Source organism: Chelonia mydas, chromosome 2 (genome assembly GCF_015237465.2).
Source record: "Chelonia mydas isolate rCheMyd1 chromosome 2, rCheMyd1.pri.v2, whole genome shotgun sequence".
Taxonomy (NCBI): Eukaryota; Metazoa; Chordata; order Testudines; family Cheloniidae; genus Chelonia; species Chelonia mydas.
The window spans coordinates 14,801,586-14,824,506 of NC_057850.1; the positions used below are offsets into that span (position 1 = coordinate 14,801,586).

The 22,921-nt window shown below is 42.8% G+C and overlaps 1 protein-coding gene across 5 annotated transcripts in view; it reads left to right on the plus strand.

Annotated features, from left to right (window-relative positions):
• ZFAT (zinc finger and AT-hook domain containing) overlaps positions 1-22,921 on the plus strand; it is a 135,073-nt gene that overhangs the window by 40,854 nt on the left and 71,298 nt on the right. For all 5 annotated transcript variants that reach the window (XM_043539057.1, XM_007067180.4, XM_043539055.1 and 2 more), the window contains exons 4-7: positions 216-389; positions 18,651-18,804; positions 19,646-21,111; positions 22,478-22,710. In XM_043539057.1, coding sequence (XP_043394992.1) covers positions 216-389; positions 18,651-18,804; positions 19,646-21,111; positions 22,478-22,710 — 2,027 coding nt within the window. The remainder of the gene's footprint in view (positions 1-215; positions 390-18,650; positions 18,805-19,645; positions 21,112-22,477; positions 22,711-22,921) is intronic.

Consider the following 22,921-nt stretch of genomic DNA (forward strand, 5'->3'; position numbering starts at 1 on the left):
GCTGCCTGTTTTTTTTTTTTTTTGCATTACAATTGGCTCATGCATTGGGGAGGGGGGAAGATTGTCTTGAGGACTGATGCAAGGTTGCCCCATTTTTACAATTTTTTTTTTCTTCTACAAAGGCATTAAGTATCTCCCCATTCTTTCCAGGGTGTAAATATATAACAACATTTCACTTGTACATAGTTATGTTCTTTTTGATGTTTGCTCTTTAGGTAATGATTCTGACGTTGACCTTGACAGGAAGGAAGATGAGCGAGAAAAAACTCCGAAGAGGCCACGGATACAGAAAACTGAGAAGACTCTATCCGCAAAGGAAGGCGATCAGATTTCAGGAGCTAAAAATCCTATTATAAGTGTGGTTTTGACAGCACATGAAGCTATTCCAGGTAACCATAATTATTTACTACTATATAATCAGATTTGTTTTTAGTTCCTGGGTATTTATTTAATGCTCACAAAATATAAATAAAGTAATTGGAATAAGATAAATAAATGTTCAGAATATTTGTGATCTGAATATCAGCAATATTTAGCATCCTTTGGTCATCTCCTTATAAAGGCTCTCTCCTCATCTGGTAGTTACATAACATTCAAAGCTGTCCTCAGATTTCTTTAAAGGTCTGATGTAAAGGTATGAAAGCGAGTTTGGGGACTTAGGAAAAATAGCTGAGTTTATCTAGAGTAATAAAAGCACATAAAGGATACAAAAAGAAGGAACTGAAGATATGAATGATAAATCAATGGACGAGTAGAAAACCACTCTTTTTCTCCCCCCGCCCCCCAAATCAGGTCCTAAAAATATGATGCTGCTATTAATGTGTACAGCTACCTTAAATGACAGGTTTCAGAGTAGCAGCCATGTTAATCTGTATCCACAAAAAGAACAGGAGTACTTGTGGCACCTTAGAGACAAATTTATTGGAGCGTAAGCTTTCATGAGCTACAGCTCACTTCATCGGATGCATAGAATGGAATATATATATTTATGCGCGCGCACACACACACACAGATAAGTTAGACGTTACCATACAAACTATGAGAGGCTAATTAGTTAAGATGAGCTATTATCAGCAGGAGAAAAAAACTTCTGTAGTGATAATCAAGATGTCTCATTTAGACAGTTGACAAGAAGGTGTGAGGATACTTAACTTAAGGAAATAGATTCAATACGTGTAATGACCCAGCCACTCCCAGTCTCTATTCAAACCCAAGTTAATGGTATCTAGTTTGCATATTAATTCAAGCTCAGCAGTTTCTCCTTGGAGTCTGGTTTTGAAGCTTTTCTGTTGCAAAATTGCCACCCTTAGATCTTTTACTGAGTGGCCACAGAGGTTGAAGTGTTCTCCTACTGGTTTTTGAATGTTATGATTCTTGATGTCAGATTTGTGTCCATTTATTCTCTTGTGTAGAGACTGTCTGTCTGGTTTGGCCAATGTACATGGCAGAGGGGCATTGCTGGCACATGATGGCATATATCACATTGGTAGATGTGCAGGTGAATAAGCCCCTGATGGCGTGGCTAATGTGATTAGGGCCTATGACGGTGTCACTTGAATAAATATGTAGACAGACTTGGCATCAGGCTTTGTTGCAAGGATAGGTTCCTGGGTTAGTGTTTTTGTTGTGTGGTGTGTGGTTGCTGGTGAGTATTTGCTTCAGGTTGTGGGGCTGGCTGTAAGCGAGGACTGGTCTGTCTCCGAAGATGTGTGAGAGTGAGGGATCATTTTTCAGGATAGGTTGTAAATCTTTGATGATGCACTGGAGAGGTTTTAGATGGGGGCTGAAGGTGACTGGGAGTGGCTGGGTCATTACACATATTGAATATATTTCCTTAAGTTAAGTATACTCACACCTTCTTGTCAACTGTCTAAATGGGCCATCTTGATTATCACTACAGAAGTTTTTTTCTCCTGCTTATAATAGTTCATCTTAACTAATTAGCCTTTCACAGTTTGTATGGTAACTTAGATTCATAGATACTAAAGTCAGAAGTGACCATTATGATCATCTAGTCTGACCTCCTGCACAACGCAGGCCACAGAATCTCACCCACCCACTCCTGCGAAAAACCTCTCACCTATGTCTGAGCTATTGAAGTCCTCAAATCGTGGTTTAAAGACTTCAAGGAGCAGAGAATCCTCCAGCAAGTGACCCATGCCCCATGCTACAGAGGAAGGCGAAAAACCTCCAGGGCCTCTTCCAATCTGCCCTGAAGGAAAATTCCTTCCTGACCCCAAATATGGCGATCAGCTAAACCCTGAGCATATGGGTAAGATTCACCAGCTAGGTACCCAGGAAAGAATTTTCTGTAGTAACTCAGATCCCACCCCATCTAACATCCCATCACAGGCCATTAGGCCTATTTACCATGAATATTTAAAGATCAATTAACTTATCTGAATGTGTGTGTATACATATATATATATATATATATATATATATATATATATATATCTTATTATATGTTCCATTCTATGCATCCGATGAAGTGGGCTGTAGCTCACGAAAGCTTATGCTCTAATAAATTTGTTAGTCTCTAAGGTGCCACAAGTACTCCTGTTCTTTTTGCAGCTACCTTAAATGTGAGTGAAAATCCAGGTATTTTCAAGCACATATGGTTAGTTAGGTATCTAATTGGACATTTATGCATACAGATAATGTACACATGCAGTATTTGAGTATACAAATTAGGAGTGCAATAACAAGTATTGTTTATGACCCTCAGTCAGCAGCCGCCACTCTCCAGCTGCCCAGCTCTGTAGGCAGAGCAGAAGTAAGGGTGGCAATACTGCAACCCCCCTAAAATAGACTTGTGACCCCCCCCCCCCAACCTGCAACTCCATTTTTGGATCAGGACCCCCTATTTGAGAAACCCTGGTCTCCCCCATGAAAACTGTATAGTACAGGGTAAAAGTACACAAAAGACCAGAATTCATGGCGGGAGACCAGATTTCATGGTCCGTGACACATTTTTCATATCCGTGAATTTGGTAAAGCTCTAGATATGAATGTTAGGATTGTCTGCATATGTGGCTCTGTGTACATGCTTCAGGTTGTGTGAGAGTATAGGACGTATGGGAGGGAGAGAATGTAGGGATAAGGAAGAATAGGAAGGGAAGGTAGAGTGTTGCTGAATTGTGATTTTTATTGCACATATTGTCATTTTTCTTCACAACTCAGCTGCTATAGTGAAGTGATTTTTGTGAGAGTTTCGGGGGAGGGGAGTGTGTGTTTGTTTGTTTAAAGTAAGTTTTAGACTTCATATTTGCAGAGAAAACCCTGAAAAGGTGACACGAATATACCCTAATGGCTCAGAAGCCAGAAGCAATATTTTAAGTATGAAAAAGTATGAAAAAATTAGGAAGAATGCAGAGGTAAAGAGAAGTGAAAGGAGAAGAAATTAGACTAAGGGAAAACATACTTTAAAAAGATGGAAGCAGTGGTACCCAATATAGAAGGAAAGGAAAGAGGGACGGAAAAGGTAAGTAAGAAAAGCAAGAGTGACTGACTGTTACTTTATTTTTATATGATAATCTTTAATGCCCAATTTTACAATAAATAAAAAGGCAAATGTTTGTTATACACATACATGATCCTTTGAATGATCCATAAAATTTTAACATAACTTGCTTCAGCTTACCCGAGATGTTTGTGTATAATATCCCCTAGATAGAAAGAGCTCAATAAATTGAAAGGAGTTATGGTAATATATTATTCTTCAGATAGATTTGAAGGTATCCTTTACATGAATGAAAATTAGCATTTGCAGCAACCTGAAGGTCCTAGCTATGATATATGTAATAAAAGTAGAATCACTGCCATTGGAAGCAATTATGGATTATTATCCTCGCTCATGATCCGTACTCATTATTAAGCCTCACTCGTGATCTCACGATAGAGCTCCTCAGTGTCTCTCAAACATTTGAGAGTTCTATCCCGAGATCATGAGTGTGGCTTAATTTAATTTCGAAATCGCTGTCAGCACTGGGCAGCGGGACTCTGGCTGTCAGCATTTAAGAGTTTTGGCAGGTATTAGAAAGATATTACATCTGTAACATTCACAGGAAAAATATTTCATTTGATAAAATTGTTTTACTTTATTTTTTTTTACAGTGCATTACATTTATGGTCTTTCCTTCTATATTTTACTCCTGAGGGAATTATGCACCAAAAAAAATTATGCACACAATATTGTAAAATTCTGCAAATTTTATTTGTCAATAAATAAATGTGGCTCCAGCATGGCAGTGGGGAACACAGGCCACGGGCTGCATTGAGGTGGGAGATCACCCTAAAGCCCCCCACCCCCAGTACAGGGACTCGGCAGTGAGCCTGCACCGGACAAGTGCAAGGGCTGGGCCTGCCCCAGAAACACCCCAGGGCTCTGCCCCTCTGTGCCAGGCGCACCAGGTGTGGGTAGGCAGGCTCAGCCCAGCAGGATCCAAGTGTGGAGGGTCTTAATGTGGCGGGATCCATATGTGGAGTGAGAGGTTTCTGTGTGGGGCAATCTGGGTGTGAGCAGCTCAGGGGAGATCTGGATGCACAGGGGCTCTTTGGGGGGTTCCGGGTGCAGGGGCAGTGGGACTCTGCAGGGGATCCGGGTGATGGTGGTTGGGTTCAGTGGGGTGGGGGGGGTCTGGGTGTGGGGAGATGGGGCTTGGCGGGGGGGATCCGGGTGCTGGGGGAGTGGGGCTTGATGGGGTGGGGGTGCAGGTGCAGCTGGTTGGGGCTCAGTTGGGTGGGGGTCTGGGTGTGGGGGGCTTGTTGGATGGGTCCAGGTGTAGGGGGTAGGGCTTGTCAGGGTGAGGGTTTGATGCGCCTGCTTATTGGGGGAACCCCAGTTGCTGCCGAGGGGATGCCGCATGCCAGGATCCCACTTCCCCTGCGATTCCCCATCTCCTTTTTCTTCTCCATCCCCTCCCCCACATTCCCCTCCCCCTGCCCTATTCTACCCCCCTTTTTTTCCCCCCTCCAACCCCCTCACCTACCCTTTCCCCATTTACCCCACCCCCTTACCCAGTCCCACTGCGAGCACTCACTGTTCCACAGAAAATAGGAAGGCTCCCAGAACAGAGAAGTGGAGCACAACTGGCAATAGGACCCAGGAGGCTGCTTACAGCTGCAGAGTCAGCCTTCCAGCTAGGCAGCTCTGCCTTTGCAGGAGGGGGGGTAGTGGCATGTAACCCCGTGTACCCCCCCCCATGCCTTGCCTCTGTTTGGGGGGTAATCCCCCCCCCCCAAATTTTCACACATGGCTCCTCTCCTCCCCCCGCCCCTCCCCCCCCAGCTTCCCTGCTGTTTTCTGCAGGGAAAAGCAGGAAATGTGTGGGGGTGTATTCTGCTGCAGGCGTGGAGTCCCACAGAATCCTCCCAGATGCCCAGCTCACCTCCCTCGTCTCTGAGGCTGCTCCAGGCATGCTGGAACAGATGCACTGCTGGGGAAGATGCACGTGTCCCCAGGCAGCTCTTTTTTGCTTTTCTGCACAGGGGGCCATATGAATCTCCCCATGAGTACTAGTTGTCATTCATTTATGTTTTTCAGCTATTTTGATGTCTCTGGAAATTCTTAGGTCATTCCTTTTCTCATAAATGCTTTTATGTGTACAATATCATAAAGATGGCTTTTAAAGCCTTTCCTTTCATTCCTGGAGATCTTTCTTTAGTAGAAAGTTAGTTTATTGCTGCAGACTGTTGCTGAAGAATTAAAAGAAATGTTTTTCCCCCTCTGTCTACATTAGATCAGTGGTTCTCAACCTTTCCAGACTACTGTACCCCTTTCAGGAGTCAGATTTGTCTTATGTACCCCAAGTTCCATCTCACTTAAAAACTACTTACTTACAAAATCAGACATAAAAATACAAAAGTATCACAGCACGGTATTACTGGAAAATTGTTTACTTTCATTTTTACCATATAATCATACAATAAATTGATTGGGAAGTAAATATTGTACTTACATTTCAGTGTGATACTTCAGCTTATTTTTCACTTGTGAGCCTTGTCTAAAGCCTGAGCCCCAGGCAGCGGAGCTGAATCATGTAATGTAGCTTTGCTGGGCCCCTGTGGTGTGGAACCTCAGACATTTGCCCTACTTGCCATCCCCTAATGCTGGCCCTGCACTTGCGACCCCCCCAAACCTGTCCCATGACCCCACTTGGGGCTGCAACCCCCAGGTTGAGAAACACTATCTAGATGAGTTGATGTACCCCCTGGAAGATCTCTGAGTACCCCCAGGGGTACACATACCCCTGGTTGAGAAACACTGAATTAGATCATGTCAAGTTCAAGACTGTTTAAGTGCTGTCACTGCAGCATTTTCATCAAGCATTAGCACTCTATAGCTGCCTGTCATCTAAGCTGAGAACTTTGTATAGATACCCCTTTTTTCTTAATGTGCAGTGTTATAAAATCCTTGTTGAAGATGCTTGATAAGCTTTCTACCAGTTAGAAAAATGGAAACTCAAGAATTAGTAGGTTTCAGAGTAGCAGCCGTGTTAGTCTCTATTCACAAAAAGAAAAGGAATACTTGTGGCACCTTAGAGACTGTGGTGAGTTGTAGCCCACGAAAGCTTATGCTCAAATAAATTTGTTACTCTCTAAGGTGACACAAGTACTCCTTTTCTTTTTTCAAGAATTAGTAGGATTTCATCTATAGTTTTGAGAAAGTGATCATACTCATGGCTTTTCTACCCTTGAAATGCTACAGTGGCACAGCTACATCTTGTTACCCGGGGTTCTCTCAACCGAAAGCTCTTGGTAACTTTTACTCTGTGCAAGGTGGCAGCAGGAAATAAATCAGGGGAGACACGGCCGTCCAACCGATAGATGGCTGGCAGAAACAGGACAACACAAGAGTGCTTTCACTGCAAGCTAAACTTTACTTAGTCTCAAGCACTTACACACGTGCGCAAAAGGTTAGTAAAACACCCCCCACCCTCGATAATTACCGAAGCTGAGTGTGGCTCTCGAGTGGCACAGTGGCAGCCCGTCTGCCGGTGGGGAACACAAGATGCATCCAGAGGGGAGTCCAGTCCTGAAGAGTCCCACTACCTCAAACTTTCCCCCCTTATTTATACATTAGTAATAGAATGACATGTTCCTTAAAGAAAACTTGTTAAGCAAGCAGTTTCAATGGTCAAGCAAGAGGTTCCTTCTGATTATCGATTAACCAGGTGTATGTTTTTCCAGAGTTTGCAGCCTTGAGGACCCAATAGACATTCCTGGGGCACATCCTGCTCTTCTAAAATGCATGTATCAGCAACTTTGACACAATTCTTATCAGGAAGGACACAGGGTCAAGCTGCCCTTTCTGTGGCACCCAAAACGCCCTCCCCTCCTTCCTTGGTCAAGCTGAGTTTGCTACATGGACACTTTATGGCCTGCTAGCTTGGCTGCTTTTAGCAATAAACTATAGTGGTTTCAGGCACTTTACTGGTTTGCTGACATCTCCCCGTACAATCTCTGCAGCTGTGTCAGTGTAATTCCTCAATGTAGACACTACTTACAGCAGTGGGGAGGAGTTCTCCTGTCAACATAAGTAATTGCACCTCTCTCAGAGGTGGAAGGATTCTTCCATCAACTTAGCGCTGTCTACGCCAGGGTTAGGTTGGCTTAATACATTGCTCAGGGATATGGATTTTTCACACCCCTGAGTGACATAGCTGGGTCAGCCTAACCTTTTAGTGTAGACCAGGCCTCAAACGGCGTGTCTCCTTTTTCTAATGCAAGATGCTTTCAAAATGGCTGTATTAGCTGTTCAATAAACTTTTATTCTGCACTATTTAGGACGCTGTTTTATATCGTGTACACTGTAGATTATAGCTCAACTGATCTTTGAAAATCCCTTTAGAACAGATCAGGGGGATTCTAATTTTCCTACAAGGACAGCTAGACAAGGTTTGATTAATTTTTCTTTCATAGAATGAATGTAGAGCTCAGGAAAGGTAATGGATTGACAGCCTTAGAAACTTTGAAAGCTTATATTAACCCACAGAATAAGTTTAGCTTGAGCAGCAGCACTGCAAACGCCTCTTCCCATGGCACTTATGGCACTTGTCAAGGTTCCTTTCCCACTCTGAACTCTAGGGTACAGATGTGGGGACCTGCATGAAAACTTCCTAAACTTACTTTTACCAGCTTAGGTTAAAACTTCCCCTACAAACTATTTTACCTTTGTCCTTGGACTTCCACTGCCACCACCAAACGTTTATCTGGGTTTATTTTATTAGGAAAGCGTTGTTTGGAAATGTCTTTCCCCCCAAAATCCTCCCAGCCCTTGCACCCCACTTCCTGGAGAAGGTTTGATAAAAATCCTCACCAATTTGCATAGGTGACCACAGACCCAAACTCTTGGATCTTAAGAACAATGAAAAAAAGCATTCAGTTCTTGAAAAGAAGAATTTTAATAGAAGTAACAGTAAAAAAGAAGTAACAATAAAAAGAATCACCTCTGTAAAATCAGGATGGTAAATACCTTACAGGGTAATTAGATTCAAAACATAGAGAATCCCTCTAGGCAAAACCTTAAGTTAGAAAAAGACACACAGACAGGAATATCCATTCTATTCAGCGCAGCTTAATTTCTCGGCCATTTAAAGAAATCATAATCTAACGCATATCTAGCTAGATTACTTACTAAGTTCTAAGACTCCATTCCTGTTCTGTCCCCGGCAAAAGCATCACACAGACAGACTCTTTGTTTTTCCCTCCCGCCAGCTTTTGAAAGTATCTTGTCTCCTCATTGGTCATTTTGGTCAGATGCCAGCAAAATTATTCTAGCTTCTTAACCCTTTACAGGTGAGAGCATTTTTCATCTGGCCAGGAGGGATTTTAAAGGGGTTTACCCTTCCCTTTATATTTATGACAGCACTGAAGGACCTTATTCATTAGTAGGAGGGACCCCATGTTCCCAGAGGTGAGAGGGAAGATTAATCAGTCCTTGACCTCTGATTAAATTGACTAGTAGGCGTTTGTTGTTGTTAACATTTCTTCACTAGAAATTGCACTGACCACACACAGTTTTGCTTTCAGTTAAAAGTATTTACTCTTAAACGTGACTGACTGGTGTTTTGCTTTGATAGTGTGTTTGAATGTGTTAATGGCCACCACTGGGTAAAGTAAATGTCAAATCCTCAGTCTTCTATTTTCTGTTAATTTCATTTTCCCCTGTATAATTCCTCCAGCGTGAAGGGGCATGTATAGTTCCTCTCGCCACTGCTAATGCTGGGCCCTGTAGGCTTAAGGTATGTCTACAGTACAAAATTATTTCGAAATTATTCTATTTGAATTTTCAGAAGCTATTTTATACATTCAGTCTTCTGTGTCCCCACTAAAGTGCATGAATTGGCACATTGCATCCGCAGTACCAAGGCTACCATCGAATGTTGGAGTGGTGCACTGTGGGTAGCTATCCCACAGTTCCTGCAGTCCCCGCCGCCCATTGGAATTCTGGGTTAAGCTCCCAGTGCATGATGGGGCAAAAACATTCTCGCAGGTGTTTCTGGGTCTGTGTTGTCAGAAAGCTATGGCAGACAATCGTTCTGCGCCTTTTTGGCGTGCAGACACCATACTGCTTTCAGCAGATGGTGCACCACTGCTCTCCTGCTACTATGAATCCACCTCTCCAACTCAGCTCTGCTTGGCCATCATGAACCGAGCAGCACAGCTTCTGCCGCCCACTCTGCTCTCCCGCTATTGCCACGCTTCCGAGCTTCTCCATGTTGTCTGTCCTGGGCTCCCACCTCTCTGAAAGGCACAGAAGACAACCATTTTCCGCCGTTGTTCGGCTACCGTGAACCGAACAGCACAGCTTCCGCCACCAACTCTGCTCTCCTGCTATTGCCACGCTTCCGAGCTTCTCCATGTTGTCTGTCCTGGGCACCCACCTCCGTGAAAGCCACAGAAGACAAACATTTCCAGCCTTTGTTCGGCTACCGTGAACCAAACAGTACAACTTCCTCTGCCACTCTGCTCTCCTATGTTTCAAGCCCTTTTTTCAGGATTACCCGTGCAGGCGCCATAGCCATGGAGCCCGATCAGATCTCCACTGCAGCTTTGACCATTGTAAATACCTCGCACATTATCCAGAAGTATGTGCAGTACCTGCAAAACCCGGCGAGGAATCGACAACAGCACGATTACTTTAGTGATGAGGACATGGACACAGACGGCATGGCATATGGCGATTGGGAGATCATGGTGCTGTTGGGCCAGGTTCGTGCTGTGGAACACTGATTCTGGGCCCAGGAAACAAGCACAGACTGGTGGGACCGCATCGTGTTGCAGGTATGGGATGATTCCCAGTGACTGAGAAACTTTCGTATGCATAGGGCCACTTTCATGGAACTTTGTGACTTGCTGTCCCCTGCCTCGAAGTGCAAAGACACCAAAATGAGAGCAGCTCTCACAGTTGAGAAGCAAGTGGCCATTGCCCTGTGGAAGCTTGCAACGCCCGACAGCTACCGGTCAGTCGGGAAACAGTGTGGAGTGGGGAAATCTGCTGTGGGGGCTGCTGTGCTGCAAGTAGCCAACACAATCATTGACCAGCTGCTATCAACTAGTGACTTTGGGAAATGTGCAGACCACTGTGGATGGCTTCAGTGTGCTGGGATTCCCTAACTGCGGTGGGGTGATAGACAGAACGCATATCCCTATCTTGGCCCCGGAACACCAGGGCAGCCAGTACATAAACCACAAGGGGTACTTTTCCATGGTGCTGCAAGCACTGGTGGATCACAAGGGACGTTTCACCGATATCAACATGGGATGGCTGGGAAAGATGCTTGATACTCACATCTTCAGGAACTCTGGTCTGTTTGAACAGCTGCAGAAAGGAACTTACTTCACAGACCAGAAAATTGTTGTTGGGGATGTTGAAATGCCTATAGTTATCCTCGGGGACCAAGCCTACCCCTTAATGCCATGGCTCATGAAGCCGTACACAGGCACCCTGGACAGTACTAAGGAGCAGTTCAACTATAGGCTGAGCAAGTGCAGAATGGTGGTAGAATGTGCGTTTGGACATTTGAAAGTGCGCTGGTGCAGTTTACTGACTCGGTTAGATCTCAGCACAACCAGTATTCGAATTGTAATTGCTGCTTGTTGTGTGCTCCACAATATCTGTGGGAGGTTGAGGCAACTCGCCAGTTTCGCACAGCCAGACAACAGGGCGATTAGAAGAGCGCAGCAGGGCACGCTGCACATCAGAGAAGCTTTGAAAGCCAGTTTCATGACTGGCCAGGGCACAGTGTGAGAGTTGTGAGCAGGGATGAGCCCTTTAAAATAAACGTGAACAGCCCAGCGCGGCTGGGTTTCTCCCCACCCCCACCGCATGGCTCCGATCAAGCTCTCGCTCACTAGAAGTGCCTTCTCCAGGGTCATGGTCCAGGAGCATGCTTTGGGAGTAGGGGGAGGCTATTGGCTCCAGCATTAAGAATAGTTTCCCCACTTGCTGCCTGTGCACTGTCCTCCTCCTCCTCCTCCTCTTCGTCCTCCAAAAATTCATCTTCCTCGCTCCGTGCTACTCCCCCCTTGTAGGTGTCCACGGACAGTGGTGGGGTAGTGGTGTCGTCACCCCCCATAATTGCATGCAGCTCATGGTAGAAGTGGCATGTATGGGGCCCGTTCGCCTCCCTGGCTTTTTGGTACGCTTGCCTGAGCTCCTTGATTTTTGTACGACGCTGTTCTGTGTCCCTGGAGTAGCGTCTTTCCGTCATGGCCCTGGAGACTTTAGCGTATGTATTCGTGTTCCTTTTTTTGGAACGTAGTTCTGCCATAACAGATTCGTCTCCCCAACATGCAATGAGATCCAGTACCTCCTGTTAGGACCATGCTGGAACTCATCTGCGAATCTGGGACTGCGTAGTCTCTTGAGATAGTGGACTCTGCATGGTCGCCTGTGATGGTGGACTGTGCTGATGGTGACCAAACAGGAAATTCAAAAGTTCCCGGGGCTTTTACTGCCTACCTGGCTAGTGCATCGGAGTTCAGAGTGTTGTCCAGAGCGGTCACAAGGGAGCATTCTGGGATAGCTCCCGGAGGCCAATATCGTCGAATTGTGTCCACAGTACCTGTAACCTGGAACTGCGATCTTGATTTTAGCGCTACTCCACTTGCCGAGGTGGAGTACAGAATTCATAGTAAAGAGCCCTTTAAATCGAGAAAACTGGTTTGGTCATGTGGACGGTATCAGTTTTATTTCAAGGTAACTCAGCTAATTCTGAAATAACCGTGTACTGTAGACCAGGCCTGAGTGTTTCCATCTTCTACACCCATGGATTGGTTTGGTTTCTTTTTAGTAATCTGGCCCTGAAACTGACATCATAGTTTATCCCTGCTAGGCTGATGGTAGAAAGCACCTTCAGCACAAGGGACTGTCTGACTTACAGGTCACAGGAAAGGTGTCTAAACAGGGAAGGAAGCTTTCATGCTTGGCAACTTATTGGACTACCATAGACCTATCCAAAAGTCCCCTTCACCATTGAAAACAAGAACTGCTAGCCAAACAAAAAGGTAAGGTAGTACACAAGAAATTGGCTACAGTAGATAAATACCATGTCAGGAATTACAATATTAGTAACAGCATATCCCAGCAGACAGAATCTGTCTAGAACCAAGAATATGATATCCCACAGGAACTATCTATAAAGTAAAAAGATAACAAATTCACACCTTTTATTCCCTACTTGATCCCCGTTCCAATTGGTTTGAGAAGCCACAAGACACAAAAATCCCAAATCAGGAAAGGCCACAGTCACTTGTTTAGAGGTTTGCTACATAACCATACAATACCACTCCTTCACACCCACCCAGGCAAAGGAAACAGGGACCAACCTCAGCAGTCTGTTTGAAATTACAAAACATGTTGGAGCCATAGCTGAGTCATTTTAGGTGAAGGATGCCTGTGGAATTCTCTACCACAGAAGATCAAGATGAACTCAGATTTTGTCTCTCTTAGAGACCAGTCCACACACTTGCTATTTAGTGTTAGACTTTTTTCAGTAGACCTTGTGACACTGGCTGGCAAGAGGAAGGGATAAAATCTAAGAATCTAAAATCTTTTCTGAGGTTGAAGCAGAGAATATAGCCCTACTAGGCTTACAATGAAAATTAAACTTCCTGTATTTGGCATTAAGATACTATACTGATTAGTGCAGTTAACCAGCATCTGCTCAGTAACTGCAAGAAATCAGCCAATATGTGATGGTTCAACAGAGAATGTTGAAATTTCATTTGTGTAATGCCAATTTTTTTCTTAAATGGTAAGCATATATAAAATATGTTGGTTGTCTGTCATTCTACTTTCCTTCATACGCTGCTTTTCTTCTTTGATCGTAAGGTTTTTGGGACTGTGGCAAACATGGAGCTGCTATATAATAATCTAAAATACAATCATTGAGATACAATCATTGTATCAATTGAGATCCAGTGAGATACAATCATTTCATGACAAGGAGTCTGAAGAAGTGGAGTTTTTACCCCCGAAAGCTTATGCTCAAATAAATCTGTTAGTCTTTAAGGTGCCACCGGACTCCTTGTTGTTTTTGTGAATACAGACTAGCACGGCTACCCTCTGATACTTGAAATCATTTTATGAACACTCTATGTGACCTGGTCAATGTGGTGAAGTTCTTATATAGCTGGTTATAGACTTTTCTATATGAATTTATTGATCTAGCTCGATAGAGGGCTGTCAGAAAAAAACAATCAGAAAAGCAACATGACAGCTATAAATAAACAAACCTCCCAACAAATGCTGGGGGGAAATAACAGGACAGTGACATACTGCCAGGTTCCAACATGAAGTGGCTGGAGCCTAGAGATCATAAGAACACTAAACCGTTACAAAGCCCTCTCAAAAGAGGAAGGGGGATTAGTTCCCAGGGGCTCTCCAGGGAGACAAGCCGACAGAGAGACGCTCTGGAGCAGGAGTCTGGGGAAGTTGGGTCTTTCCCAGATCCAGGGAATGGTAATGGTAAGAAGAACCCTGCACAGATACAAAATTTGGATCCTCATCTATCTGCAAACATGGTCCACAGATGTCTGCATCCATGGATAGAAAGCATATATCTGCAGATTTGTAAGGCTCTAATGGTAAGCCTTGATATCACAGTCCTGGCAAAGCTCCCTCTACTGGACACTCACCAGGCTGCTGTGTTTAGGTCCCACCTCAATGAGCCCTGTGCACGTTAAGCTTGCTGAATGAGTAGGCTCCAGCATTGTCTCATTTTAGGCCTCTCTGGCACACTCCCTGGGCACAAGCTCTCCATCTGTTACCCCTTCAAGAAAATGGAACCTGGCAGTCCAGCTGCCCCATGCCCTGAGGAGCTGTGATGATCTTCTTTACATTAAGACACACCTATACACCATTCCCTGCCTCAGTTTCTTCACCATTCTGGAGCATTCTCTGGGCTTAGATTAGGCTACTTTAGGGTGTCCAGGATCCTCCTCCTGCAGCTAATGGTTCTTCTCTGCATCATGGATGTATGTCTCTTCTCTCCCCGGCCCCCACCCAGCCAGCTTCCTTTGACCTTTGCTGGTCCTGCAGTCAGAAATCCCCTCTGCTACAAAAGCATGCCTCTTGTACCTCTCCCTTGCCCTAATTTTCCTCTCTCCCTCTAACTGACCCAGTCTCTGTTTTAAAGGGCTCATCTTTTTGTTCCTCCTTCTGGGGAAATACTACTGCTTCAAACCCCAGCCCGCTACAGAGAAATTGGGGGTGGGGGGTGGGAAATGGTTCTCCTAGCTTCAACCAACCCATTGTGCTAACGTGCTACCATTTCAATTGGGCAACCATCAAGATAAAGTAAGAAGAATGAATGGTCTGGGAGATGTGTGGCACAGCTGTGATAGCAGATGGTGGATTCTTCATATACTGAGGCATTCAATGAAGCAGCAATTTAAGAAAATCAACTCAAATTCATAGGTTGGTTACATATAGATTGATTCCCCAAGTTGTCACAGTTGGGGATAGTAAGATATGTTTTCTCTTTGGTTCTAAATAAGTAGTACTTTGCTTTAAGAAGGCTGTTTAGCCACTGTATTAACCATTGGTCACTGCTTCCCAGGCAACAGAACTGCAGGGTCTGAGTCCAAGTCAGACCTGCTGAGATAATCATGGTTAGTACCAGGGGATGTCAGCTCAAACCCAGGTCTGAGAGTGGGAGAATCATATAATTCCTCCCAGGCCTGAGACCTGAGTGGGTTGCACTTGAGATCAAGAGGGAGTCCGAGATACAGATAGCCTACTAACTTGTCCAAGGACTGTGTCTACTGGGAACATACACTATCTGGCACAATGGGGCCCCTATTCTGATCAGGGCCTTTGAGTGCTACTATTCTCTAAATGTGGTGTGCATTGCAGGTATTAGTTGTAGAGCTGGTCAGAAATTTTTTTTATTTTCTGGGCTCCCTGGCTAAACTACTTCTCTCATGATGCACTACCATCTCACCTCTTCGTGAGCAACCTCAGTGCATCATAGGAGTTCCTGGCCACAATACATCATGGAACATGTAGTCTTGCTGGGAAACCTGGCCCATAGAAGAGAATATGGGTAGAGCCTGCAAATCTGTCGATATCTACTGTGATACAGCATGGCCAGAGGGCAGCAGGAGAGTGTTAGAAGGGAGCCTTATTCCCTGTAGAGGGAAGAAAGTTTGCTATAAATTAATTAAAGCACCTGAAGCCAATTAAAGCACCTGAAGCCAGTCACATGATAAAAACTCCCTGCTTCAATCAGAGAAGAGGAGTTGAAGCAGAGTGGATTGGTGTTGGAACAGAGAGCAGTTTGGAGGGAAGCAGAGGAGAGTTTGGAGAAGTGTGCGGTGGGCTAAGAAGACCAAGACCCTAGGTAAAGGGACACCTGGTATGTGCAGAGGGAGAGGGCAGGAAGCCCCACAAGCTGAAGGGCAGGAGAGGGAAGTAGCCCAGGGAAAGGAACCGCTAGTTCTAGTGGTTTACTGCTATCCCTAGGGCCCCTGGGCTGGGACCCGGAGTAGAGGGCGGGCCCAGGTCCCTCCATCTCCACTCCCCTCCTCTAGGACAATAGTGGGGCAGTTAATACCCCAGTTCAGGCCAAGAAACGGTGCCCTGAACCCCCACCCAAGAAGAGAAAGCGCAAGACCCATCATAGTAGTGCCGGCAATTTGCCACACTACTTTATATCTGCGGATATCCGCATCCAAATTCTGTATCCGCGCAGGGCTCTAAGTATGGGCATAAGGATCCTGATTTCATACTCCTAGGAATTGCTGTGGTGGTATTTGAAATCAAAATTTTTGATTTTTGGAAGTTCGTTTTTTTAATTAAAAGTCAAAATTTTCCTGTGGAAAGCAAACACTGAAAAAACCCAAAACCAAACAAAAAAACCCAAACCCTCCCTCCATTAAAAAACATTTTTTGATGGAAAATTTTTGACCAGCCCTAGTTATTTGCCTACAGACTAGCTTTCCTTCACTCATAGAGTATCTAAGGTTTAATCTTGGGCTTTTTAGTTTATTTTTCAACTGAGTCCCCCCCCCGCCTTTTTTTTTAAAGTATTGCTTATTTTTTGTAAAGGATCATTTCTTTAAAACCATCTGCTTGATGGGTGGGAAGATAATTACCTTAATTTTGTTCCTTCATGATGAAAGGAATAGTTCATATGCATCATTTTGTTTCTCTCTCTCTCTCTCATATAACATAGTGGGAGTCTAGGTTTAGAAAAAAAATCATTCTTACTTTATCTAAACTGTCCTATGTGACTTTACCTTTTAATTTTGTTCTCTGTGCTCTATTCTATTATTTCCAAAGTATATTCACATTTCATTTCATCTGTGTTCTTTCTTTTGCCACAAAAAGAAACAAGATTCTGTCGTCTTTCCCAGTTAGATCTTTCTTAGTTTCTAATGCTGTAAACCGAAATGTGATCAAATGCTGACATAAACAAACAAAAAATCTTTGAGACTTAATGCAGCCAACTGTGCATGAAGTAATTTATTTCAGCTAAGCTGTTTTAGGTCTAGGGTTACACACATACACACAATATATGTTAAAAGGATATTAAGTTTGCAAAGTCAAGCACTCAAAAGTTAGGAAATGTCAGACTTAAGGTTGCACAGGTAACCTTAATTTGTCCCTCTTTTGCATATGCATTATGATACAGTCTTTAATTACATGATCATTTGCTACTTTTTTTCATAGGACCACTACCTTATTCAGTGCACGGAATGGACAGGACTCACCGAATAAGCAACTATTCAATATTTGTTTTCTCCTTATTGTACATTGTGTGTCTCCATGCTTTATTTACTACCCACTATTCAAACCCACTAAAGACAGAATTATTAGATTCCTCATGGGCTTTTCTGTGGTGCTCATCACTATTGTTTCTGAGTTCTTCACAAACATTTTTTTTGTCTTCCCAATGCCCCTGTGAAGTGAGGAGGTGGTATTGTCCCAATTTACAGATGGGGAGCTGAGGCAAAGAGATTTTCTTCATGCAATCCCCTACCTCATTCACTGCACAGCTTCCAACTTCTGCAACAAATGTGTTAAGGGTCATACAGACAACAGCCTCCTTTACTGTGCAATCCTGATTCATTCACAGAGCAGGTCCATTCTGTGCACTGAATGAGTTAAAACAGAATGTGACCGTTTCCCGCACCAGCTTCCAATCCCGGTCAACTTGCGCAGCCAGTCCGAGGCTCCTCTTTCTATTCTTTCCCTCATTCCTGGTCCAGCTTTTGTCCCCTCTGCATTTTATTTATTTTTATTATTATTTTTATTTCCCCTCCTCCTTGCTAACTGTTATCCCTCTGCTGGCACCAGAGCACTGGAGACACAGGCTCCCTGCTCCTAGTTTCAGTGCCCAACCTTACCCCATTTGAGAAGTCATTACAGGGAAAGTCCAGCTTTGCTTCTGTAGTGTTGAGCTGGAGCATTCTCAGTTGCACTGTGGGGGTGGGGTATATGCAATCTGATCAGCTATTGGATCTGTAAGAGGCTGGAGCATGCTCAGCAAGTATGGGATATTCAGAGGTCTCAGCTGCTAAACTCAGTCTCCACTGAGCATGTGCAAAATATGATCTTTAAAAAGGTTTACAACTTGGCCAAATTTGGGCTGATTTTTGCCCAAAGGTACATCCCTGACAAAAGGTACATCCCTGACAAAAACAACCCCCCCCCACTTTTCCTCCTTCAGCCCCACATTTTAATTGCGTTAAAAGCAGGAGGGGTCTAGAGCTGTTTTTTTCTTTAAAAAGATGTTCGTTTGTTTTTTATTTTTGTTTTTTAATACTGGTAAAAGTTATTTTTTCTCTAGCCTCGTTCTTGGAAATGGCTGAATCATTTTGGCTGAAATTCTCCCAAAAACTTCAACCTGAGGCAGATACCCTGTCATGTAAAATTTCAGTTCAAATGGTTAAAGTTTAGCAAAGATCTAAGCAATTGAAAACAGGATCTTATAATGGAAGTGTCAGGCAACCTTAACTGGCATCACTATGCCCACCTACAATACAACAAAGATCTGCAATATTTTACTGTAAGTCTTTCTACTATTACATGCAAATAAGTAGAACAAACCAAAGTAAAATAGCATAATAGTCACAGGGCAACTGCATTTTAATATCACTATTTTCATAAGCATTTTTATGTTTTATTTTAATTTTAGGAGCTACAAAAATTGTTCCAGTTGAGGCTGCTCCCCCAGAAACTGAATCAGCAACAAATCCTGAGACAGCAGTACCAGACACAGCTCAGCGAAGAGGGTATCAAGAATATGCCATTCAACAAACTCCATATGAGCAGCCAATGAAATCAAGCAGGTAATTTTAAAGTATTTGGGTTCATGTTAAACTTAGGAATGAAATGTTTCCTTATCCAGCATCATGTAAATGGAAATTCCTCCATTTGTTTCCCTTATTTCAGCAGGCAGAAACAGATTATACATCAGGTGAGTCAGAGTAGCTAGACCATTAGAGTCTGTCAAATATTAAGAGTTACAACAGTATAAGAAGATAAAAATAGGTAAACAATCATCATAACCTAAAATAGCACCTTTGTCTATTGGAATTTACCCCTTTCTTTCATTATCCTTAAATGGTTTAATATCTTATTCTTCAGCAACTTTGTGAGGCAGATGTTAGCTTTCTCTCAAGAGAACCAATCTTGTCGTTATAAATTGAATAGCTACAAGTTCAGTGAAGTTAACTATTACTGCTACCAAAGCTGAGTCTCCCGAATGTCATATTTCCACAAGTGCTGAGACTGTAAAATTTAACTGAGTTTCTGCAAATATGTTTACAGCATTTTCCCCCTTAATTTGTCTAATAGTAATAGTTCAGCACAATAAGGTTGGAAACGTAAACTTTAGAATGGGTTAGTCCTGAATTTAAAAAAAAAAAAATAGATACAGGGGTTTAAAAAAAAATTAGATGTGCAACGTATGACAGTTAGTTTGTCTGAGTCGTGTGTGTGTGGGGAGAGCAGGTGGGGTGTGAGAGGCATATCCACTAATTAAAAAATTAGCTTCTCCCCCATCCATAAAATGAAGATTTTTATATGCCCTTAGTCCATAATACACAGCAAGGCTGCTTTGGCATATTTTGCAACTATATATCAGAATTCTAAAGATAACTATATTCTGATTGTTTGGCTTCTTTCTAGGTTAGGTCCTACTCAGCTAAAAATTTTTACATGTGAATACTGCAACAAGGTGTTCAAATTTAAACACTCTCTTCAGGCTCATTTGAGGATTCACACAAACGAAAAGCCTTACAAATGTTCATACTGCAGCTATGCCAGTGCTATAAAAGCCAACCTCAATGTCCACATGCGGAAACACACAGGAGAGAAGTTTAGTTGTGATTACTGTGCATTCACCTGTCTCAGCAAAGGCCATCTCAAAGTCCATATTGAGAGAGTCCACAAGAAAATTAAGCAGCATTGCCGCTTCTGCAAAAAGAAATACTCAGATGTCAAAAATCTAATTAAACATATCAAGGAAACACATGACTTGCAAGACAAAAAAGTGAAAGATGTATTTGATGAGCTCCGCTTGATGACCCGAGAAGGCAAGAGACAACTGCTCTATGACTGCCATATTTGCGAACGTAAATTCAAAAATGAACTGGATCGAGACCGACACATGCTAGTCCACGGTGATGAAAGGCCCTTTGCTTGTGAACTTTGTGGCCATGGAGCCACAAAGTATCAAGCACTCGAACTTCATGTCCGAAAACATCCATTTGTGTATGTTTGTTCTGTGTGTTCGAAGAAATTTGTCAGTTCTGTAAGGCTTCGTGCACATATCAAAGAACTGCATGGACATTTACAAGAAACTTCTGTTTTTAACAGTTCTATCAATCAAAGTTTCTGCCTTCTGGAACCAGGAGGTGATATCCAACAGGAAGCACTTGGAGAACAGTTATCACAGAGTGCAGATGAGTTCACTCCCCTAAGTGCTAATGCTCTTAGCGTACCAAAGCAATCTACTTGTAAAGGTGAATCAAATACCATAGATGGAAGCCATAATGATCCGCCTGGTAGTCTTCTGAAGATTGAGACTGCCCCTTCTTTAGAATTTGAAAACTTCCCGGTGGAGAATGTACCAGAAACACCACATCAACCATCAACAGACCTAGCAGCACCAGACCCTCAATCAGACCTGGCTTCAGATTGTTTCTTACTGAAAAATGATACCTGTGCTTCCAATGAGCTAAAGGCTTCTCATGAAAATGTGCAGAAAGTCAGTCATGATAGTTCAGTGAATATGCAGGGTGAGGAAATTCCGCTGTTGTCTGGAGGCAAAAGCTCTAATATAAGTCAGAAAAATATAGACATTGAGAACCTTTCAGCTTCCAAAGAGAAAGTTCAACCCTTTTGTCTTAATGAATTAGAAACTAGCAAGTCACCAAATCAAAACACAGATGAGTCCACAAACCCTGCTACAGCATCAGATTCCAATACAGTCATCAGTCCACAGCTGGACTCTCATAATATGGCTTCTGATAATCGAAGTGGAGCTGTTGCCTTTATGCAGATATTGGACAGTTTACAAAAGAGACAAATGAACACAGACTTGTGTGAGAAGATCAGGAAGGTGTATGGAGACTTGGAATGTGAATACTGTGGTAAGGAGCAGTGGAATACTGTGAGTTAGTTCAAATAAGTCACATAGCCGTACTTTTTTCATTGCATTCTGGTTTATACTTTGGTGCATTTGTCCATCTCTTCATTTGTAGCAACAGTAATTTCTGACTTAAGTACAAAGGTTCTGGGCTGGGTTCTGGTCCTCTGAAAATATTTTGTGCTGCATAAAGAATGCAAAATGAACTTAAATCTGCCAAGGAAACCTTGGAAAATGGAGAAGGCATGGCAAAGTGAGGTTCTGATATGCCTGATTCTCTGCTGGGGTAAGATCCGTCTGGGATGGTATGCTTGCAACGTAAGTTAAAGCTGCTGTTTTCTCTTCCTTTCCCGTGCCCCTTGCTGCTTTAACTTTTGCCGGGGCCAGGCAGAGCAGAACCAAGGAGTTGCAATCAGCTCACCATCAGCCCATGCTCTCCATAGTGCTCAAGCTCTGTATGGACCATAGTGGAGAATTCAGCCTATCATGTTTCTGTAGTATGTAGAGATGTGTATATATACACCAGACGTGTCTGATGACCTCTTCTGATAGCAAATAATGTAATGTTAAATTACTGATGTGGTTTCCCTTTATCATAACTTTCTCAAACAAATTCCTTTTGGGGTGGAAATTTTCAATACTTAGTTTGAGACCAAAGTTGTTGTTGTTTTGGTGGAAGTTACAAAAGTGGGGAGTAGCATACACTTGTCACCGATGTTCTGACGGAAAGTTTTGTGCTTGCATAATTCAAAAATGGAGAAAGTAAGAAACTCTGAACTTGTCTTGTTATAGTGTTCATCGCTGAGAAGGGAAAGGAATTCAAGTTTGAAGACATTCAGTAATTAAATGTAGAGTTATTCTTTAAAGTCAGCATATTTGTACAGGCACGTTCAAAGATTTTCTAATCACTTTTTTTCCTGGAGTCCTTATTTTAGAACAGTTTGGAACAGAGGGGCAAGTGTCAACAAGGCCTCCTGACTTATGGTTGGTTCAGCTAAACCATATTTACTACGAATTCCTGCATTTTCATGTTTTAAATAGGGGCACACCTTTTAAAGAACTTCCTCATTAGGAATACATTTGTTATGATATCCTCCATGAAGGGGTCCCTTGTTAAGATCTCTTTCTTTAGTACATGTCAATTAAGGAGGTGCCACAATTGCTGTTTCTAAATATATTTGCATCAGTGAGGTGTTTTTAAGATAATTTTAACAGCTAACCTTTCATTAAACACAGAAGGAAAGGATTCAGATGTTGTGGTTTGAATTGAAATTAAATATGTATTTGAATTATTTATAATATCAATTTAAAAAAATTCTTCAGAAAAAAAAACTTTGTTTTCATGTTTGATTGTTTAATCTTATTTTTAGGCAAGTTGTTTTGGTACCAGGTGCATTATGACATGCATGTTCGTACTCACACTCGAGAGCATTTGTATTACTGTTCCCAGTGCAATTATTCCTCCATCACCAAAAACTGCCTTAAGCGTCATGTCATTCAGAAGCACAGTAACATTTTGCTGAAATGTCCCACCGAAGACTGTGACTACTCCACTCCAGATAAATACAAGCTCCAGGCACATCTTAAAGTTCACACCGAGCTGGTAAGTACAAATGAAATAGTATTTTTTTTAATCTAAGTTCTATGTCATCACCATAATTTTCAAAATCAAATGACAATATTACATGACGTGGATAGTTTATTTCAAGTGCAATTGGCTATAATAATAATACGATACCTGTATCTGGACCCACATTTGTAAAATATTATTTATGCTTGAGAAATGATATATGTATTAAGTAAATACTGATATA